Here is a 19,656-nt window from a genome sequence, read left to right as displayed (position 1 = left end):
GCGCACGTAGTGGGCGCCGTGAACTTCGAAGGCGCCACCGACGGACGCCGTCAGCGAACGGCTTTTCCATTTGCAAGCTGCAGTCGGAGCGCATCGGTGCAACGCAGTGCTAGCCTGTTCGCCTGTTGATCTCAACGTGTGTAGATAGGTTCTTTTACTTTTGAATTTACCCGTTCTGTGGAAGTGGCGCCCTAGTAGCTAAAAACTTGATGAGCGTGCCTTCTAGCGCGATCGGAATTGAAGGTACCGCCAACGTAGCAGTGACGGTTGTGCGCGAGCAGACGAAATCGAACATCTTTTTCAGAGGCGCATCGCTGTCACAACCGATGGGAAACCCCGTCAAGCTTTTCTTCTATGCTGGAGGCATTTTCTTGACATACTTCTACTACGGAGTGTTACACGAAGAAATGTGAGTGTCGATCTACCCTGCTGTCACCTTTCTTCGCACGTGTCGTTTCAATTCTTCGAGATGGCCCATTCAACGCCGGCATATGCCACAGCATAGCTGCCTATAATGCTTGTTCGTGCGTGTCATTCCTTTCGCTGTTGTGATGTGCTAGCTAACGCTACTTGCATCTTTTCTTTACGCTTCGTTGATGTTCACTCGTGAGTGTGAGCGTGTGAACAACTGTGACATCGCGCAGCGCAGCGCAGCCGTTGCCCTCGTCATTCATACTCCGCGTGTTTCACTTCAAGTTCTGTGCTTGCACTTCTTTTTTTTTTGCTCTATTGTAGAACCAGGACCAAGTATGGGCCCAACAAAGAAATGTTTGTTCATGCACAGTCGCTACTTTTGTTTTCCTGCATCATGAATGTTCTCTTTGCAAAACTGAGTAAGTCAACCTGTGGTTTGTTCAGCTTGCGTTTGTCAAATTTTAGCTTGTCACATGCGCATGATTTTATGCCGTATATAAAAGGAAATGATGCTGGCAGTTAACACAGTGGGATAACTTCAAGAGCATGTGCATCCAACCTTTATATATATATATATATATATATATGTGTGTGTTCAGTGGCCGTTGCCGCGGATGTTTTATTACTGCGTACTAATTGTTTATCCTTGCTTTGTTATCGTGCTGAAGATCCAAAGGATCAAAAGGCCTTGAATATATAATTGAAACACTCTCGCAACGGGAAGCAGGCAATACTGATACGACAGCTGGTAACAAACATGTTACATGTTGACATAATTCTGATATTGCATATAGGAGTCAAATTTTGTGGCCACACACCAATATGTTTTGTTTGCCTTCGTTTATATGTGCTTGCAGTTCGATCATGTACATGTCTGCCTGCATAAAGAATTAGAAATAAATATGATTTGCTACAAGCTTGTTCATTGTTATCTGTTGCTGCTGCCTGCATTATCTTGAACAAATGCATTTTTGTTTTCTTTTCCAGTGTTATCCACTTTCCTTAAGCAAGGAGTCGACACAACTAGGACATCCTATTATGTGATATCATCTTTCACTTACCTAGGTGCCATGCTTGCAAGCACAATCAGTTTGCAGTTTGTGAACTATACCACACAGGTAAAGGCTGAATTGAGGCTTGGTGTTAATTATGCTTTGTGAAACCATGGTTACCGTACAGCAGACTTTTGTGCTTGCTTATAGTTTATAATAAACAAGTAAGGTACTTGGCAGGGGTGCGCTGCTTTGATCACATGCCTTGTGAAACCGCTGCAATGTGACTGAAAATATGATTAGCTTTGTAAAGCTCTAAGAAATTAGAAGTGTGATCTCTGTTGGTTTGGTAATGTAGAGAAACCTGGGTCACTATCATGTAATCTCTTCCTGCATCATCCACCACTTGCAACAGGCTGATACGAGTGACAGCTTGTATGAAGTGCTGCTTGGATGACTGAAAAAGTAAGAAAAGGGAAAGGAAATTGGAATAGAGTCTTCACATTATTCCAGTCCTGATTCATTAAAGGTCAGCTTGTGTTGCAAACATGTCAGTTATGTCAGACTGTGTTCAGTGGCACACAAGGAAATGACTTACCACAGCCTCCTGGTGTGTTTATCTAAATACTTTCCTGTAGTTTACTGCTTTTCACTGCATAGATATATCTAAAGTTTTTTTTTTGCAAAGCATTGTTAGCATCAGCGTTAGTTTACTACTTTAAAAAAATTCTTTTGTTTCACCTCTCGATTTGTGCATTTACAAATGGGTGCTCAGGGAGCTGCAGTAACTAATGAATGCAGATCATGTAAAGTCCCATCTGGGGACCCTTGAGGTTCAAACCAAATAAATAAAATGTGCTCAAGGATAAGACACAAGAACAACTGTATACTATGTTAAAATTTTCATGGAATTTGCAGTGCATGCACCTGAGGAGCGTCAATTTCAAAATGTCTTCAGTGATAAGGTAATGCAGAAATTTTTGCCATTGTGCATATGACCGCTGACAAGCTACTCTGCATAGGAAGGGTATTAAATGATTCTAGAGTAGAGTGGAAAAGAGGGGGGGGGGAAATCTTAAATAAAATGTACGAGTGAACGTGATAATGGTATTTACAGGTGACAAGATGGCGAAAGTTTCAGGCCTTTTTATAATGAACTTTGGTTGAAGCTTTCTGAGAAGGCGAATTTATGATTAGGGCCTGCCCCTGTTTTGAAGGGCAGGGCATAAGGCCTAAGATCCACGTAACTTTAGTGGAGTGTGACAAATCATGTCCATTTGTTACTCGAGACAAAATCTCTCATCACAGTACATGAGGCATTCAAGTCATATGTGTTCCCATGTCTTAGTCTAAAGTGCCCCAGTTATCACAGTAGGGATCAGTGGTACTCCCTGTGTGACACGGATGACTGTTCATGAATGCTACGTTTAGTTGAAATTGATGGTGTAATGTCTCTGACTGAAAAGGAAGTAACCATAGAATCCGGGCTCAGACAATAGCAGAAGGTTACCTTGGTGAAGCAGCAGACTTCAGATGGTGTTCCTTTCTTCAGTGGCACATTTTTTTGTGTCATGTTCAATGCATTAGCATTTATAAAAAATGTTCTAATGACTGCTTTACACAACTGCTTTGTAATGTAAGAGCAGAGTTGTTTCTCCTGTAGCCCATAAATACATGTACCATAGGTACTGCCAAATTTCTTCTTTCTTTAGTAATAGTCAGTCATGGCAGTTTGCTTTTTTCAGGTGGTTGGCAAGTCTTGCAAACCCATCCCAGTGATGGTTCTGGGTGTGCTAATTGGGGGCAAGCGGTACACCATGTCCAAGTACCTGTCCATCCTGGTGGTAGTGCTGGGTGTGGCACTGTTCATCTACAAGGATGGCAAGGCCTCAGCCAAGACGTCCTCCCAAGGCTTTATGGGAAAGGGAGAGCTGCTGTTGGTGCGTAGTGTGGAGCCTCATTGCCCTTGGTGTCACTTAATGCAGTGGCTTTCAAGTGGGTGTTTTGTAGATGTGATTACATTTTAACGCAATAACTTTAAGGGCCCCATGTCGCAGAAAATCCGGTGTCAGTGTCGGTGGAGTTGTTGGTGAGTGAAAATTGCTGTATACATTTAGGTATATGTATCTGCCACGACTTGCTACATGACATAGACATGCGGTATATGCTTGTTATATTGCCACACCATTCTATCACTAAAGTTGCACATACCTTGTCTTACATTTCTGACAAGGTTATTCCTCTGAATTTTTAGAATGAAAGCCCACAAACAAATGTAATGAAACAAAACACTGACAGCGCACACCTTCTATGTTAAATTTTCTCAAACTTAAATATATTAAATGTGTGAAACAGTAACAGAAACCTGAAAATGACGTAATTTTTTTGGCAAGGCTATGTGCTACCTCCGGGCTTGGCCCACATAAGAGGCCGTGTTTCTATCAAGAAGCTCGCTTTCGTGCATAGTGTTTGCTGCCTGTGTTTCCCAAAAAACATTATGGTTACATAAGCTGCAGTTGCCGGGAAGCATGAGAAGCAGTCAAGGATCTTTGAATGCTATTGCGTTCCACTCTTAAAGGGAAAGCTTAAACATCCTCCAAATTTTTTTAGTATTGGAAATGCTTCACTCTTTTATGGCTAGCTGATGACTCCAGATGGAGCAATGTGTGCCCAGTGTATAATATCCCTAGAAAAGAAGTCTAATAGAAAAGCCAATAGCCCATCAGATTATCAAACATATTGGTTGGGGAGTTATAGGTGTACTTGTCGCATAAGTAAACTGGTACTATAGGCATACTCCTAGTATTGGCGTATTTATTGTTTAGGTGTACTGGTACAACTGCCCTATTAGTCCTATAAGTGCATGTTTCAATTGGCTTGCTAGACCTGTAGCTGTGTCGTTAGGCAACCACACACCACGTGTGGTAGTATGATAGTGACATGTATTACATGGCAAAGCTTAGAGTACCATATTCATACCTTGTGAGACAGCGTTTAGCTTATATGTGCTGTACAATAGCTACAAAAGAATCCCTTAGGCAAGCATAAAGATGACACTAAGGTCAGAATTGCGCCGGACTGTGGGACAGCTAGATTATAATAACTTCTGGTGCAGGCTTGAAACAGCTTCGGATGTGTCTACAGAGACAGCAATAAATAAATAAAAAACGCACACAGATGCTTGGAAACGCAGGGACTATCTAAGTAGCACACTTGGAGGTATCGCTGCTCTGTCAGGGTGCACCGTCTGTTTCTGTGATCCACGTTGAGTCACATTAACGTATTTTCTATGGCAGCATCTACTATATCGGTACCCTAGGCAAACCTTCGTAGTGATAGATGAGGTAGTGAGCAAGTCCAGGGTGAAAACGATGGTCAGTCAGGTATGCATTTCGTTCTTTTGCAGGGAACATCATTGCAGTCGTTAGTCCTAGGCCATGCCAGCTCTAATTCGAGTTTGGCGTGGCTGACACTTCATGTTGTATTTACCGTACAGGTGCCGAAACGGTGCTTCTGTGCGATTATAGACTGCAGACAACAATCACAAGTCAATGGAACAAAACTCTGTAAACATTACAGTGAAAACACAGGGGGGGAAAAAATAGACAGACAATTACGCTTCTTGGTAATGTGATCTTTGAGCACAGCTGCTGCCTTACTTCAGCAACAGGCAACCTCATACAGAACACGCAGTGCTGAACAGAGGTGGTTCTTTGTTTCGGATTGGGCAGTACACACCGCAATCCGCCGCTATTGAGCCAGCGCTCCGGCGACGTGCCATCGCGCCATATTATAGTAGGTCACCGTCACAGAGAGGAGGGGGAGATTAGCAATTATTATTTAATGTTTCTTCTGAGGTGGAATGAGGAAACGAGTGGAGAACAGGGGTGTTGAGTAGAGGTCACACTCTCATTCAATCACTGACAAGCCTCAATGTGGCCGCACAAGGTTGGAATGGGAAGTAGAAGTAAGGGAACGAAATGCTATAACTGTCTTTCGAGTCACTGCAACGGCACTGTGCCAGGCAAGGGGAGGTATAGGGAAGGAGTGGAGGTGGGAGAAGGTCAGCCAGGCACAAGCACTGCCAGAGGCGACAAATGCCACTGAGGAATGCGCCCCGCAAACGGGGAAGGGATAGACACAGCTGAGAGCTGTATAGCCACATGATGCGGAGACAGAGGAGTGGAGAGCCATGTATCGTGCTCGCGCACGATACATGGCATACAGGTGGCAAGAAGCACCTGCCACCAGCACCGCGGCAGTGCCGTGACAGCGGGAGAAGGGACAGCGAGGGTGGAGTGGATGGTAGCGGTGAGAGTCACCACAACGGCGCTGCGCAAAGGAAGGGGGTGAGAGGATAGGCAAGAACATGTGATCCGGTTTTGGAGGACAAGGGGAGAGCAAGAGTCACGCGGTGTGCGTGAGATGGCAGCAGGAGCATGCGCAGCTAGAGCAGCGCGCCGATGATGACCTTGGTTACAGCAAGGCCGACAGGGACACAAAACGCGAGAACATGCGCCAAAGAGCTGTGCTCTAAAGCTTCAAAAGACTAACGAGCTAAAGTGACCACTGCAAGGGTTTGTTGATTGTGCGTTACCTGTCATGGCAATGAAGAGCTGATAAACACCAGTTTCGTAGCCGTGTGTAGGTGTTCTGCAGCCTCGTACATCCCATCGCACTCACGCACCAATTAGGGTTGGTTGGTGTAGCGGAATCGTGTTATTGGAAAGCCAGTGATGCAAATGCGGATATGTGAGCCCTGTCTGCACGACGAAACGGAAGGGACTACACATTTGAATAGTTAATCATATATGAAACTGCTAAATACTCAGTGTGTGGATTCCTAACCACCACCGCTCTATCGTACACTTTTCCAAGTGGTACAATGAAGTTTTTTGAGATGGGTACATTTTTTTTAGCTCCATCATTTTTATTCTTGGAGTCCCTATCGGTCCAATGGGAAATAAACAGGCAAATAATTGCTGCCACTCATTGGACTAATTGTACCAATACGAGCCTATTGGTTCTAAATATGGCAAATATATTAGAGCCTATTGGCACCAATACAGACCTATTGGTCCTATTGGTAACCTATAGCTGTCACTTAGCCTATTGGTGCCAATACAAACCTATTGGTTATACATATAAGTAACAAATAGCTACCACCTATGAGACCCTATTGGTGCCCCCTACAAATCAATTCGTCCTATAAGTGGCAAATAACTGTCTCCTATTGGAACCAGTGCAAAATCTATTGCTCCTATAGGATACAAATACATGTCACACATTGAACCCTATTGATATGATAGAATCCAAATAAAACCCGTACAATTAATAAGTTACCAATAGGATCCATACAACTCCTCTATTTAACCAATGAAAAATTCCACTGTCATTTTTGTGTATGCATTGAGCAAGAAGAATAATGAGAAATGAGGGGATCAATATTGTAGCAACCACCATATGACTTGACTTGAGGGGGGGGCCCTTGATACCTTGAGGGTTTCTTAGCAAGTTTCCTGATTCTAAGATCGCATACTATGTGACACTTGCAGTTATATGTGTGTTCTGCATTTGTCACTATTTTTATGAGAAGTGCTGGCCAAGATTTTTAGGGCAATGTTATGAATACTTCAGTACATAAATAGTAGAACCTCATTAAATGAAGTCACATCTAACATGAAAGTATGTTAACTATATTTGATATTCATTATAAGCATATACTCGTTACAGGTCAATATCGGTGAGAAAGACTTGATTTACTTAATTATATCCATGTTCATTATATCAAAGTTTTACTATACCCCTGAAAGTAGACAGAGAGGCTGCTGTTGCTGTAACTCAATTGGTAGAGCCTTATGCATCTCATGTAGACATTGTAGGTGCAGCTGAGACCAGCAGCAATGTTATATATATTCTTTCACTTTGATTTGCCTTTTGTTTGAGAATATGAAGTCTTCATAAATATAAACATCTGCAATTGGTTGTAATTAAGAAAAAGTAATTTTCTCCTATTCTTTCCTTTGCTTTATTGCCTGTTGGCTTCATAATTTTATATGCATGTCATATGCAAATCAAATCTTTTTTGTTGGTTAAGAATTGACTGTTGCTATGTGACAGTGGCATACAAGCGTCTCCTAGAGCTTGCCCTGTCCCAGAACAATTCCAAGTTTAAATTAATACCGGGGTGTGTTGGGTGCATCGTAGTCCAGCAGGGTGGTATAATGAACCTCAGTTGAAATGCCAGTTCTGGCATTTATAAGGCCTCATCCTTCACAAGCACAGGGGAAGAGAGTAGTTTGCACAGTAATAGAGGTGTTCATGTGCTTTGTGGTGTGAGCCTGTTATATGGTCACATGATGACATGCTTCACTCCAAGTTACTAGAGTCTTTGTACTTTCATGTCCAGTATGCATCTCGGATAACTGGTGTTTTTCACTGTGAGCAACTATTTAATATCTATGTCAATGAATCCAAAGCTAGACTTGAAAGCTATTTAGTTATCTTGTTGCTGAACATCCAATTTGTGGGAGTCCCTTTGATCCACCGGCACAGTCGTTGCTGTGCCTCCAGCTCCGGGCTCATGTGATAATGAGAGGCAACTCTGAATTGCCTGTCCCTTGGCTCTGTGCTGTTTCCCTGAGCGTTGGGTCCGCGTCCCGAGGCGTCACGCTATACGGCCCTCCGATTAAGTCGTGGGGTATGACATCGGGGTGAAGCTTTTACTGGTTAGCTTTGACTGGTTAGTGTAGCCATGGCGTGCAGGGAGTCAAGCAGCAGGAAGGACAAGCATTGGTCATGAGAGGCAAGCAAGGTATGTGAGCGACCATCTCTTTGTGTCCTCAATGCTCCAGCCTTGGGGCATTCACATGCCTTGTCAGGTTGTGTCAATGTGGCTTTGCTGTATCAATCTGCGCTCCACTCTTGTGGGTAGACGCTGGCGCTTGGTGCATCACATTCTTTGTGTCCGAACTGTCGCTGACCAGAGTCAGGGGTGGAAAGCGCTAGGTAGTGTCTGTTAACACATCTCAGCAAGGTGTCAGAGCAAAATGTTTTTGTTATGGTTTTAGTTTTGTTCCACTGAAAAACGTTCCGTTCTGGTTCTGTTCCAGAATGAAAAATAAAAAAAAAGATATAGTGATCCATAACGGTTCATGACGGTTTTAATTTGCATGAAAAAAAGAAGCAAATTTGCATGCAAATTTGAAGCAAGTTAACGATAAAACCATAGTATTTATTTTTATCAACAAGTGAATTCTGAATTCTGATATGCTCAGTGCTATGAGACAATGCACTGAGCATGATCTCAGAAGCAATGCATCATTGAGCATGCTTGGCGAATTGGAAGACCGCTGTTCTGATAAAGAGAACTTAAACAAACATAAACAAACTATAAAACTTCGGTAACAAAGCATTGTACCTGTAGAACACGAAACGATAAGCTCTTCAGCTTTCAAACCCTGGACTTTGCTACGCTGCCCATCTGCTAGTGCACTGAGTGGCAGGTTTAGATTAGTGGAGCACTCGACCGGCTATTGCTCGCACTATCCCTGCCTGAGATACGTGTGCTAATGCTGACGTTGCCTGACATCATTTGTTTCTTATTGCTGACTTTCCCCAAGAAACGAAAACCGATAAAAATATTCCGGAATAAAATAATAAATAACGTTTTGGTTACATTTTCATTCCGGTGAAAAATACCGTTCGTACACTGCATCTCGGCCTGCGTTTACGAACTATTGTTCGACGCAGTGCGGCAATTAACTGCCTTCTTCTGCTGTCAAGGGCAGCGGATGCTGAGTGGTGTATCTTATAGGGTACTGTTCTGGGCAATAAATGCATTAACTGTCCTGGGTGCCTCATTTTCCTGGGAGAGAGAACTCCACGTGTACGGCAAGAGCCCGTCAGGCCTTTAGACTCTATGCTCGAACCTGCAGTGGATCTCCCTCTGCACACTGCCGTGTCGTGTCGGGAAGCCCACTTTTGGGGCAATTTACCAACATTGCGATATGAGTTGTAGTGAGCCGACAAGTTATCATACTTGAAATCAAAACAAGCTTATATAAGCTGAGTGAAGTAGATGTTAGTAACATAACACGCAAGCTGAACACGCAAAATTGAGTGGTGCAGCTGAATGCCTTAAGGGAGAGATGCTTCTCGAAACAACTTTTTTTTATTACTTGCACTAGAGATTGCAAAATTAAGCCTATTATAGAATTTTCTATGCAGATTTCAAATATATAATTAGTTTTTATGTAGCTGTTATACTGTTTGAGTTATGCGATGCACAATGGCAAAATATAGTAATCTTTGTGGGCACTTTTTTATGTACTAAATTTTTACAAAAAGCATTGTGCTGTAGCTTGCTTAGCTCTTTGTAGATCACTAAGTGCCGATATCTAGCAAAACGGCATGCACAATTACTAGAACTATGCAAAAAGATTAGAGCATTTCAACTCATTTTTTTCGTAGATTTCCTGAAATATAACCTTGTACTTTTGCAACTACTGCTGGGAGATATTGCAATTTCACGTAGGTATCAGCACTGTACATACCTTCAAGAGTATGTATGTTGAATTTCGTTAGTATAAGACAATTCTAAATGTACAAGGTTATTTTTATGTGATTGCGAAAAAATTTGTTGAAGTGTCCTAATGTATTTTTTCTTAGTTGCAGTCATTGTAGACGCTGTTTGAATAGGTGTCGACATTTAGCAGTCTACAGAAACTAAATAAGCTTCAGAACAAAGCTTTTTGTGAAAACTTATTACACAATAAAATGCCCACAAAATCACTCTATTTTGCCATGGTGTAGGACATAACAGCTATAGCGGCTATACAGAAACTAATCACATATTTGAAATCTGCTTGTAATGCTCTATATATAGGTGGATTTTCAAATCTCTAGTACAAATATTTAAAAATATGTTTTTCGAGGAGCGTCTCCCCTTAAGGCTGTTTTACATGGCACGATTTTCACTTGCTGACATGGCGATTTCCGTTGCTCTGTGACTGCCACAATCATCACAGCTCCCCACGACTGGTTTCCGCCGAGTTGGTCGCGGAGTTGTAGCAATCAGCGTGATTTTGGGCGGGCCAACAGGAAGGCCCGTTGAAATTGGGGCTTTCTGCTGAAATATATTTTACATGTTGGTGCCAGTGTCTCTGCAGCTGAGCACTAAGAAATCGTAAAGGTAGAACGCTATTCATGACCACAAAGCATATTACTTGTTCTATTTATAAGTAAGTAGCAACATTCAAACATATTACTGGTTTCCGTGTTGCGTTGTAACAATAGAGGCATGAATACATTAAGAGCTGGAGTCAACCTTGGGTGTTCCTCTGACAGAAATCACGGCGTCACTGATGCATGTGAAAGCTGGCAGCGAAAATCACTCCGTGACATGGGTGGCAGCAACAAATATTTTTGCACCAGTCGCTGCATGTAAAGCAGTCTTTACGGTGAGCACCGTTATTAGGCTTGGCCATGCCACATTCGTATCTTCTACAAGTATTGTGAGCCCACATGCAACAGAAAGTTGCATTAAGCAGCAGTGTGTTAGCAGCAGTGTACATTTCGAAACAGATTGCTGGGGCTCCTCACTATCCAGGTTGCTGAAGTCCTACTGTCAATTATTTTTTGGAATATGACTCTCAGTGTGGGTATTGGCTGGTTGAGCTGGTGGCGACAAACATTGTTGGACAACTTGTGCTGGGCACAATTTCAGTTGGCATGATTTTCATGTCCTCTGCTGGTTGAATGCATGGGTGGTCAAGTTAGTGGAAATGCCACAGCTTCTATTTATTCTCATTGCTACAGTAAGGCTTTGTGCTGGATTTTATGTCAAGTGAAATTGAAAGCATTGCAGGAGATCATACTGCCGAGGAAATGGCCCTTAAAAGTTATAATGCATTGCTAGCTTTTTTTTTCTTTTTTGGCGTGCTGCTTATTTCTTCATCTGTTGCATGTCGTGCTGCTTACTGGAGTTCAAATGAAGAAATGGCCTCGGGAAAAGTGTGGCACATCTGCCAATTTATGTCAATACCTGTTACTTGTGTAAAGGCAAAATACAAACTCTGATTTAACTCTTCCAATTTGTGCTTTTTGCAATATTGACCTTTAAATCACTGTGAATTCCAGGATGTTCTACATATATGTCACTAACATCACTATTTATCAATGTATATATTTGGTAGGCACTTGTGTTAGACATGTAGTAATCCACCTTGCACAATTGGTTTTCCTGCAACAGCGCGACCACTTTTTTTTTCTACTTGCAGCTTGTCTCACTGGCATTAGATGGCTTGACAGGAGCAGTGCAGGAACGTATGAAGTCAGAGCACCAGACAAAGTCAGGTCACATGATGGTCATGACCAACTTGTGGTCAGTTGTTTATCTTGTCCTAGGTAAGTCTAGCTGCTCTTATCTTACTTACGAACATGATTGAATAATAGAACTTGCACACCCTTACTTTTCAGACTAGGGGTACCAGCATGGTATATACATTGCAGGTTGTTCTATATGAAGATTGTAGTACAATATGCACCCCTTGAAATTTTGTGAGGCAATATGCATGGGAATAATGATACTTCAACACAAATTTTATATGCAAGACGGCATACTTATCAGTTTAATTTGAGTTGAATTTTTGACTGAGTGTAAATCTTGTTGCGCTATATATTGTGGCATGCATGATACAGCAGCTCAGTGACATTGCGAGTTTATGAAGAAATGCACCACTTTCCCTGAGCAAGGGCTGTGTCCTTGATTGATTACTTTTAAACTTGTGGTTTTTGGCACAATGCCTTCACTCCAAAAGAAAGTTTACACCCTTTGGGTTGTATTTTGTCCCCAGACAATGATCGTCATCTGTCTTGCCCACATTTCGTTTCTTTAACGCTGCGAGCCCGGTACTTCCTAGTCACGAATGGCTTGCGCGTTATCAGCTTGACACAGCATTCTTGACAGGAAAGTAGCGAGCGCTGAGTTTTCAAGAGAGGAAACACACAAGCAATGGCAGATGACGATTATTGTTTGGGGACAATATAAGCCTCAAAGGGTGTAAACTTCAGAGCGTTGTTGAAGTGGCAGGCATTTTGCTTGCTGGCAGAAATGTCCATCAACAAAGCAAATAAACTTTTGCTGTAAGTGATATTTGCGGACGTGATTAATCCAGAATGTAGCCTGTCATTGTCGTGCCGCCACTACCTCTACAGAATCATTGCAATGCTGAACGCTGTGCTCTGCAAGGAAGTTTATGGATAGAAATTTCTCGCTGAAGAGCATAATGCACCAGCGTACTTAATCATGGACAGTTGGATCGCAAACAAGTTAGGGTTAACTTATAAAGCGTCTTGTCATTTCTGCTATCTCCAATACGTACTAATGGCGGCATGATTTCCACTTGTGTGCCGAATGTATTGCCCATACGATCATTGGTGACTGGATAAGTAGTGGTGTGAGATTGTGCCGTTCAGTTGTACTTGTAAAAGGTGTTCGTTGTAATTTCTTGTCCTCTTATTATTTATCCACAATGGTACTGCCATTAAATAGTCTAGGCCACTGCTGTGAATTTGCAGTAGCGGACATACGTTAAGATGATAGCATGTCACTGCCTGGCACTGTGTCGTAGTGTTAAGTTTCTGCAGTTTTCGTCAAACCACATCACGATTTCAATTGCTTTGTCTGGTGTTGCCCTTATTAGACACTGCAATTGGGTTCCACCAAATTGGCTGCGTAACTGCATGGCCGTTGCAGCCATTGAAATCGCTTTCTCTTGGACAGATAGGAAGCTTGTGGTGGCATACCGCGTGACAAGAGAAAGTCAAGTGATAGCTGCCATATAAACTTTAAATTATTACATAACATTCTTGAGAGCAGCATTCCGGGCAAGTTGGTAATCCATTACTTAAGTATTATTGCGCAACAAAAAAGACACGGACGTAAGAGAAAAAGAACGTACACCAAGCGCAAACCAACCAAGTGTACTCGCGATGCAGACAATAAGCTGTGAGATGCCTTGCACCGCTCTGAAGTTGTACCGAAAAGGTACTGCCTGTAGAGTCGTGCCTGGTGGTTCGACTCGGACCGCAGGATCCTGCAAACCCTGGCGGAGTGTCCTGCTGAAGGAAGAAAGCCTCTGAACAGGGAAACCAAGTCCAGAGGAGTGATCTTCATACGTAGACAAAAGGAGAGCGTCCGTGCTTTGCAAACGATTGCGGCAATGAGGGATACATTGGCACAGGGATCATAAGGAACATTTAGAAAAGGGCCTGTTGAACTAGAAATGAACTTAATGAGAGCAGCATGAATACTTGAGTAATGGATTACCAACTTGCTCGGAATGCTGCTCTCATTAAGTTCATTTCTAGTTCAACGGGCCCTTTTCTAAATGTTCTTCGTGATCCCTGTGCCCCTGTATGCCTCATTGCCACAATCATTTGCAAAGCATGGACGCTCTCCTTTTGTCTACACATGAAGATCACTCCTCTGGACTTGGTTTGCCTGTTCGGAGGCTTTCTTCCTTCAGAGAGACACTCCACCAGAGTTTGCGGGATCCTGCAGTCTGAGTGGAACCACCGGGCGCGACTCTACAGGCAGTTCCTTTCGGTACAACTTCAGAGCGCTGCAGGGCATCTCACAGCTAATGTCTGTCAACAAGTACTTTCGTTTGGTTTGCGCTTGGTGTGTGTTCTTCTGCTCTTACGTCTGTGTCTTTTTTGTTGCGCAATAATACTTGAGTATTATATAACTTTTTTTTCGCTTCTGCTTTGTAATGGTGGCATGATTCTGGATTGTTTGCTGACAAGGGAAAGTCGATTGATAGGTGTCAAAATAAATTATCTTATTTCTGCCAACTAGCCACTCCATAACTGCTTGTTGCTTGGTCATTTCCCAGTAGTAAGTGAGTGAAAATATTTGAGGTGCAAGAAAACAAGCAAGCAAGCAAAAACAAGTTGGCAGTCTTCACTGTGGGAGAATGCTGCTGTGTCAGTAAATGAGTTGAGAATCCAAGGAACTGCTGAACATATTGCGATTACTGTACTGAGTTTCTGAAAATATTTGAACAATCAAAAAAGCTTTGTTGGGCACTTAGTAAATTAAGGGATCCGAACAATTCCACTGAACATTGAATTCGCTGTGTGCAGCTCTAGTCGCAGCATTCAAATAAGATTTAAAGATCTAGCTTTAAAACACAGAGGAGGCCGAATTAAAAACTCAAGAGTAGTAAAAGGAAAATGTTCATGCTGTACTCGTTACAGTGGGCACGAAAAGGTTGTTTTTGACTGATCATCTCTCTCGCCCAGTAGCTATGGTGTTGAGCTGCTGAGATCAAGGTTGTGGGTTCGATGCTGGTCGCAGTAGCTGCATGCCACTGTGGGTGGAATGCAAACACACCCATGTACCATGCATTGGGTGCACGTTAATGAACGTCAGGTGGTCAAAATTAATCCGAAGCCCCGCACTACAGTATGCCTCATATTAAGATTGTGGTTTGGGATGTAAATCCTCAGAATTAAATTAATTAAATTGCACATTCTAATAATATGCATGCTACGAGTGAAAGAAACGAGACAATTGTCTAGGATGGTTCATATGGTGCTTTAATGTCATGCTGCAAAAATGGTTTTCTGTTCGTGATAGAGGAGGTTCATTCTGTTAGATTTCCACACTCATTTCTAATTTCAGCTCAACTATTCACATGGGAGATCTCGGACTTCATACAGTTTATTCAAAGGTACCCAGCACTTCTTCCAAACATACTGCTCTTTACCATCACAGGGGCACTAGGACAGGTGGGTGAAGTTTGATGTTGTGTCACAAAATATGTAATTTGCATAAAGGCTATGCGTGTGTAGTAGTAGACCCCCGAATGAACAACTATGTTTATATGAAGAAAAAAAAAAAAAGAATAGACATTCGCAGCTCTTTGCTAAGCACGTTGACATTGCACATTGTCAAGATTTGTGTAATAATTTCTTGTCTCCGCATTTCATGTAGCGAGGGTGTTTTAATTTAAATTGTACACAGTTCCTTATATAAGCAAATGCAGGACATGTTGCCAGTTCCATATTAGTAGTAAGCTATTCATAGACAGACAATAAACTGTCATGAATTACTTATGGCACAAACGTAAGTTGGTCCTCTTACCACTTTTATATAAAATATCAAGTGACTGATTTGTCTATACATAGTTTCACTTCATTGCAGGACAGTCTTACCTGTCTTTTGTCTTAAAAAAGGTAATTTACTAAATGGCAAATACCATGGAGGCCTGCTTTAATGAAAATACCGTATTTATTCGCGTATAACCCGCACCAAAATGTGAAAAAACGCGGTTAGAAAGTGGGGGTGCGGGTTATCTGCGAATTTTTTCCTTGGGAGGGGGGGGGTCGGCTTCACCGCAATGTGCGGCGGCCTCCCCGTGTAGTCCGCCATCCCCATCGTCATCGACGCTTGTCAAGCCGATGAAGGGCCAACGAAAGGCCAGCATTGTTGAGCCTCGCGTTAGGCGCTGTTTAGTGTACTTACCCCAGTTTGCACTGTTTGCCTGCTTTGTTTTGGCATCATGAGTGCGACTCGACGGCAGTGTTTCACAGCGAAAGAGAAGCTAAAGATTATAGCCGCTGCCGAAAAAATCGGCAACAGAGCTGCTGCAAGACAGCATGACGTCGACGAGTCGTGCATTCGCGACTGGAGGAAGAAAAAAGAGAGTCTCGAAGCAACGAACCGGGACAGGCGAGCGTTTCGGGGTCCGAAGACTGGCGCGTACCCCCACCTCGAGACGCAGCTTGCGAAGTTCATTGAGGAGCAGAGAAGTCGTGGCCACGCTGTTTCGACTGAGATGGCGCAAATGGAAGCCCTGAAGTTGGCCCGGGAATTGAACATTCCACGTGAGTTTCGTGCAAGCCGTGGATGGCTTCAGCGCTTCATGCGAAGACATGGATTTTCTATGCGGCGGCGAACAACCATGTGCCAGCGGCTTCCTGAAGCCTACGAGGAAAAGTTGTTGAACTTTCAACGATATGTGATCGCACTTCGCAAGACGCTACCTAGCATTCCACTGCCCCCAGGAATCGTTGTGCGTGCGGAAGAAAATTCGTGGATGAACAGTGGCCTAGTCGGTGACTGGCTTCGAGTAATCTGGGAGCGAAGACCAGGTGCCTTGCTGGCACGCCGGTCGATGCTCGTACTAGATTCCTTCAGAGGCCACTGCACTGATGCGGTGAAGGCTCGCCTTGCCGATACCAGCACCGACCTCGTCATAATACCTGGCGGCATGACGTCCATGCTACAGCCACTCGACGTGTGCCTGAACAAGCCGTTCAAGGCACACGTGAAGCGGCTGTATGCCCAGTGGATGGCCGACGGCATTTACGCCCTCACACCGACGGGACGCGTGCGAAGGCCTGATATTCCATTGCTGTGCCAGTGGATCGTGGATGCGTGGAAAGCGATACCGGCCGATTTGGTGCGCAAAAGCTTTAAAAAATGTGCGATCAGTAATAGTTTGGATGGTGCCGAGGACGACTACGTCTTTGAGAGTGGCGATGAAGCCTCGGATGGCAGTAGTGAGAGCGGCGACGATTAAGAATCGGATAACCAGTGACGTGGTGGCGGTCGTTTGAATAAATGTTCTGAAAACGAAATGATCACTGAGTGTGAGTTGCATCTTTCAGTTGCATCTTTCTAGCGCTCATTTTTTTTTTCAGGTAAACGTGCGGGTTATACGCGAGTTTTTTTTTTTTTTTTTCCGCCGAGTTCAAAGTTAGGGGTGCGGGTTATACGCAGGGGCGGGTTATACGCGGGTAAATACGGTATGATCTCACGTAATTCAAGAGGTATGCTCGGCATCATTGTAGCTTTTCATCTTGATTTAGCTACCTGAGGGTATTAAAACATTTGCTGAAAGGCAGTTAGCTGTTCCAGTAGTATGCCATGTAATCAAAATGCCATGTTGCTTTCAGACACTGATTTTCCGAACAGTGAGTGAATTTGGGCCACTGCCATGCTCAGTTGTGACGACGACGAGGAAGTTCTTTACAGTTCTCGGGTCTGTGATAATATTTAACAATCCTCTTGGTACACGGCAATGGATTGGCGTGGTGCTAGTTTTCTCAGGTATGTATTGAGTAGGCTAATTAGTGGCCAAGTTCAAGCATGTCACTTATGCTTTACATTTTGAAGCAAAACACGCGACTCTCTTGTCATACAACTGTTAACTTTTGTTCATGTACATTTACAATGCACACATTTTATTATCACCTCATGCTCTAAAAGCAAGCTACTATTTGTTTGTGGTGACCTGTGCTACAATGAAGTTATTAAACAAGACCACAGCTCCCATTCTACGTGTACTGTGCTCACTTTGAATATGGCACAGCCCAGTCCCTCCCATTTTCTTGGGTATTTACGGGTATGTAACTAGCCTTAATTGGATGAGGACATGTAGATGAGCAGTGCTTTGGCTTTGATCAGTGCTGGCAGTGATTTGGCAAGAGTTAATTTAAACCTTTATGATAAAAAGCACATTAGTATCATGCACGTTGAAATGAAAGAAAATGCAACTTTGCCACTTTCGTCGGATCTTCCTACGAAGCATTTTGCTGATGCTTGTGATGTTGCAAGCAGCGTCAGGTTTAATTTGTAATCAACCCGATCAGCTTGGTTGGTCCGCGAAGCGCTGTCATGCATAGCAACACTCACGCTAGTTCTCTCGGTAGGATCCTGTCTGTCACTGAGCTCATATCTGCTGATGTACAACCCAGTCGCCCTAGCTGACATTTCCTGCTGAATTCCCTGCTCCATGCTGTGCAATAATATTTGTCTCACGTGTTCACAGGAGCCGCGTCTATAGATAGGCAACATTTTCTTAATACGTTCAAAAAAGTGTTTCAGGTTTTCAACATACGGAACCTTAATGAGCTCAGCTCGTCATGAGCAATCTCTACTTTTTGGCTTTCGATGAGCCCACCTCAGCATGGGTATTTCGCCACTTTCCAAAGGGTTTCTTGAGGGCAGAGGTTGCGAGACAGTGTTTTTTTCTTCTGTGACAGTGGTAGACATTCTATTGCCACTTCTTTTTCATTGAATTGGATTTTCCACACTATTCCCAGTCGTGTTTCTCAGTTTTAAGCAAGTTATTGAAGCATACCGAGCGAAAAAATTGGCCATTAAGGTAGTTCTATTTTTTTTTTCTTCAGGAAAAAAAAAATGCTCTGGAGAAGTTGACTAACCACTGCTCACACTCATGAGGCTGATGAGGATGCCGATGCCAAGCTTCCATTTGCTCAGTATATGTGATAGCAGTAGCATGATTGTTGTTCTATGCCATGTAATTACTGACCGATAGAATGACATGGCATTCAGCATGAAGTAGTGTAAATGAGTTCATTGCTGCAAATTGGAAATGCCCATGCGCCCATGCTACTCGAGTACAGGAATGCTAGTATGTTTGATCACAACATATCAGTACATTGCCAGCTGTGGCAGGCCCACATCCACGGATGTTAACAAATTGTGCCACCTGTGCATTATAAACACCTTTGCAAGCTGCTAATTAGGTGACAGATTGTGCGCTCTCCAAATCATCTTTTTTTTTTTGTTTGTTTGCTGATACCTGTGTTTCTGAAACACTGGCGAACACTTAAATTGCGAAATGTTAATGTTGTTCGTACCTCATGTGAGCTACAGTTTGTTTTTGACACGATTATTTGGCACAGTTTAGTGTCGTGGTCTAAATCAAGTTGAATAGCATAATACCTCTCCCGCATTAACAACACGCTACATATAACTGATATTTGAGCTGAAGGAATGCTTGCTCAATACTTTGTGTGGTTTCTTGCAGTCATTGAAATTGTGGGTGTTATAAAGCTTCAAAGTGCTTTCGCATCTTTTTCTGGAGCGAGTCTGCATTCTCTTTTTCAGGGCTGATGGCCGATGTCTACTTCAGCAAGACTAGTAAAGCAAAGAAGTAAATGTTACAAAAAGGCCACCACAGGAATTGCTCATCAAGTGAACGCCAAGGTCATAACATCTCATTAGAATTCAATGTTTGTAAATAAGAGCACACATATATTTAATCGGGGGAAGAGTTTTTTCTGGAAAGCAGTTTTGCATCTTCACAGCACGGTGTGTTATTTATGGTCTTAAAATAAAAAACTACTATACAACCTTACCCTTTGTTTTTTAAACTCTGACAGGAGCATTATTAGACTACTTAATGTTCAATTCATTGGAACAAATTAA

At 42.9% G+C, this 19,656-nt stretch overlaps 1 protein-coding gene across 3 annotated transcripts; it reads left to right on the top strand.

Annotated features, from left to right (window-relative positions):
- Window positions 1–55: 55 nt before the first annotated feature.
- On the top strand, window positions 56–19,585 carry meigo (Solute carrier family 35 member B1 homolog meigo). 3 transcript variants are annotated; one of them, XM_050178412.3, is made up of 9 exons: window positions 57–243; window positions 305–409; window positions 736–833; window positions 1,402–1,532; window positions 3,152–3,346; window positions 11,687–11,813; window positions 15,097–15,203; window positions 17,376–17,529; window positions 19,336–19,585. In XM_050178412.3, exons 2-9 carry the CDS (start codon window positions 327–329, stop codon window positions 19,383–19,385), a joined length of 945 nt encoding a protein of 314 aa, XP_050034369.1. In that variant the 5' UTR covers window positions 57–243; window positions 305–326; the 3' UTR covers window positions 19,386–19,585. The 3 variants fall into 3 exon arrangements, with proteins under 3 accessions (XP_050034368.1, XP_050034369.1, XP_050034371.1); XM_050178414.3 differs by having other exon boundaries at window positions 63–136; XM_050178411.3 differs by having other exon boundaries at window positions 56–409.
- The last annotated feature ends 71 nt before the right edge of the window (window positions 19,586–19,656 follow it).

The sequence above is a fragment of the Dermacentor andersoni genome, chromosome 5 (assembly GCF_023375885.2).
Source record: "Dermacentor andersoni chromosome 5, qqDerAnde1_hic_scaffold, whole genome shotgun sequence".
NCBI lineage: Eukaryota > Metazoa > Arthropoda > Arachnida > Ixodida > Ixodidae > Dermacentor > Dermacentor andersoni.
This window is presented reverse-complemented; position numbering and strand designations above follow the sequence as displayed.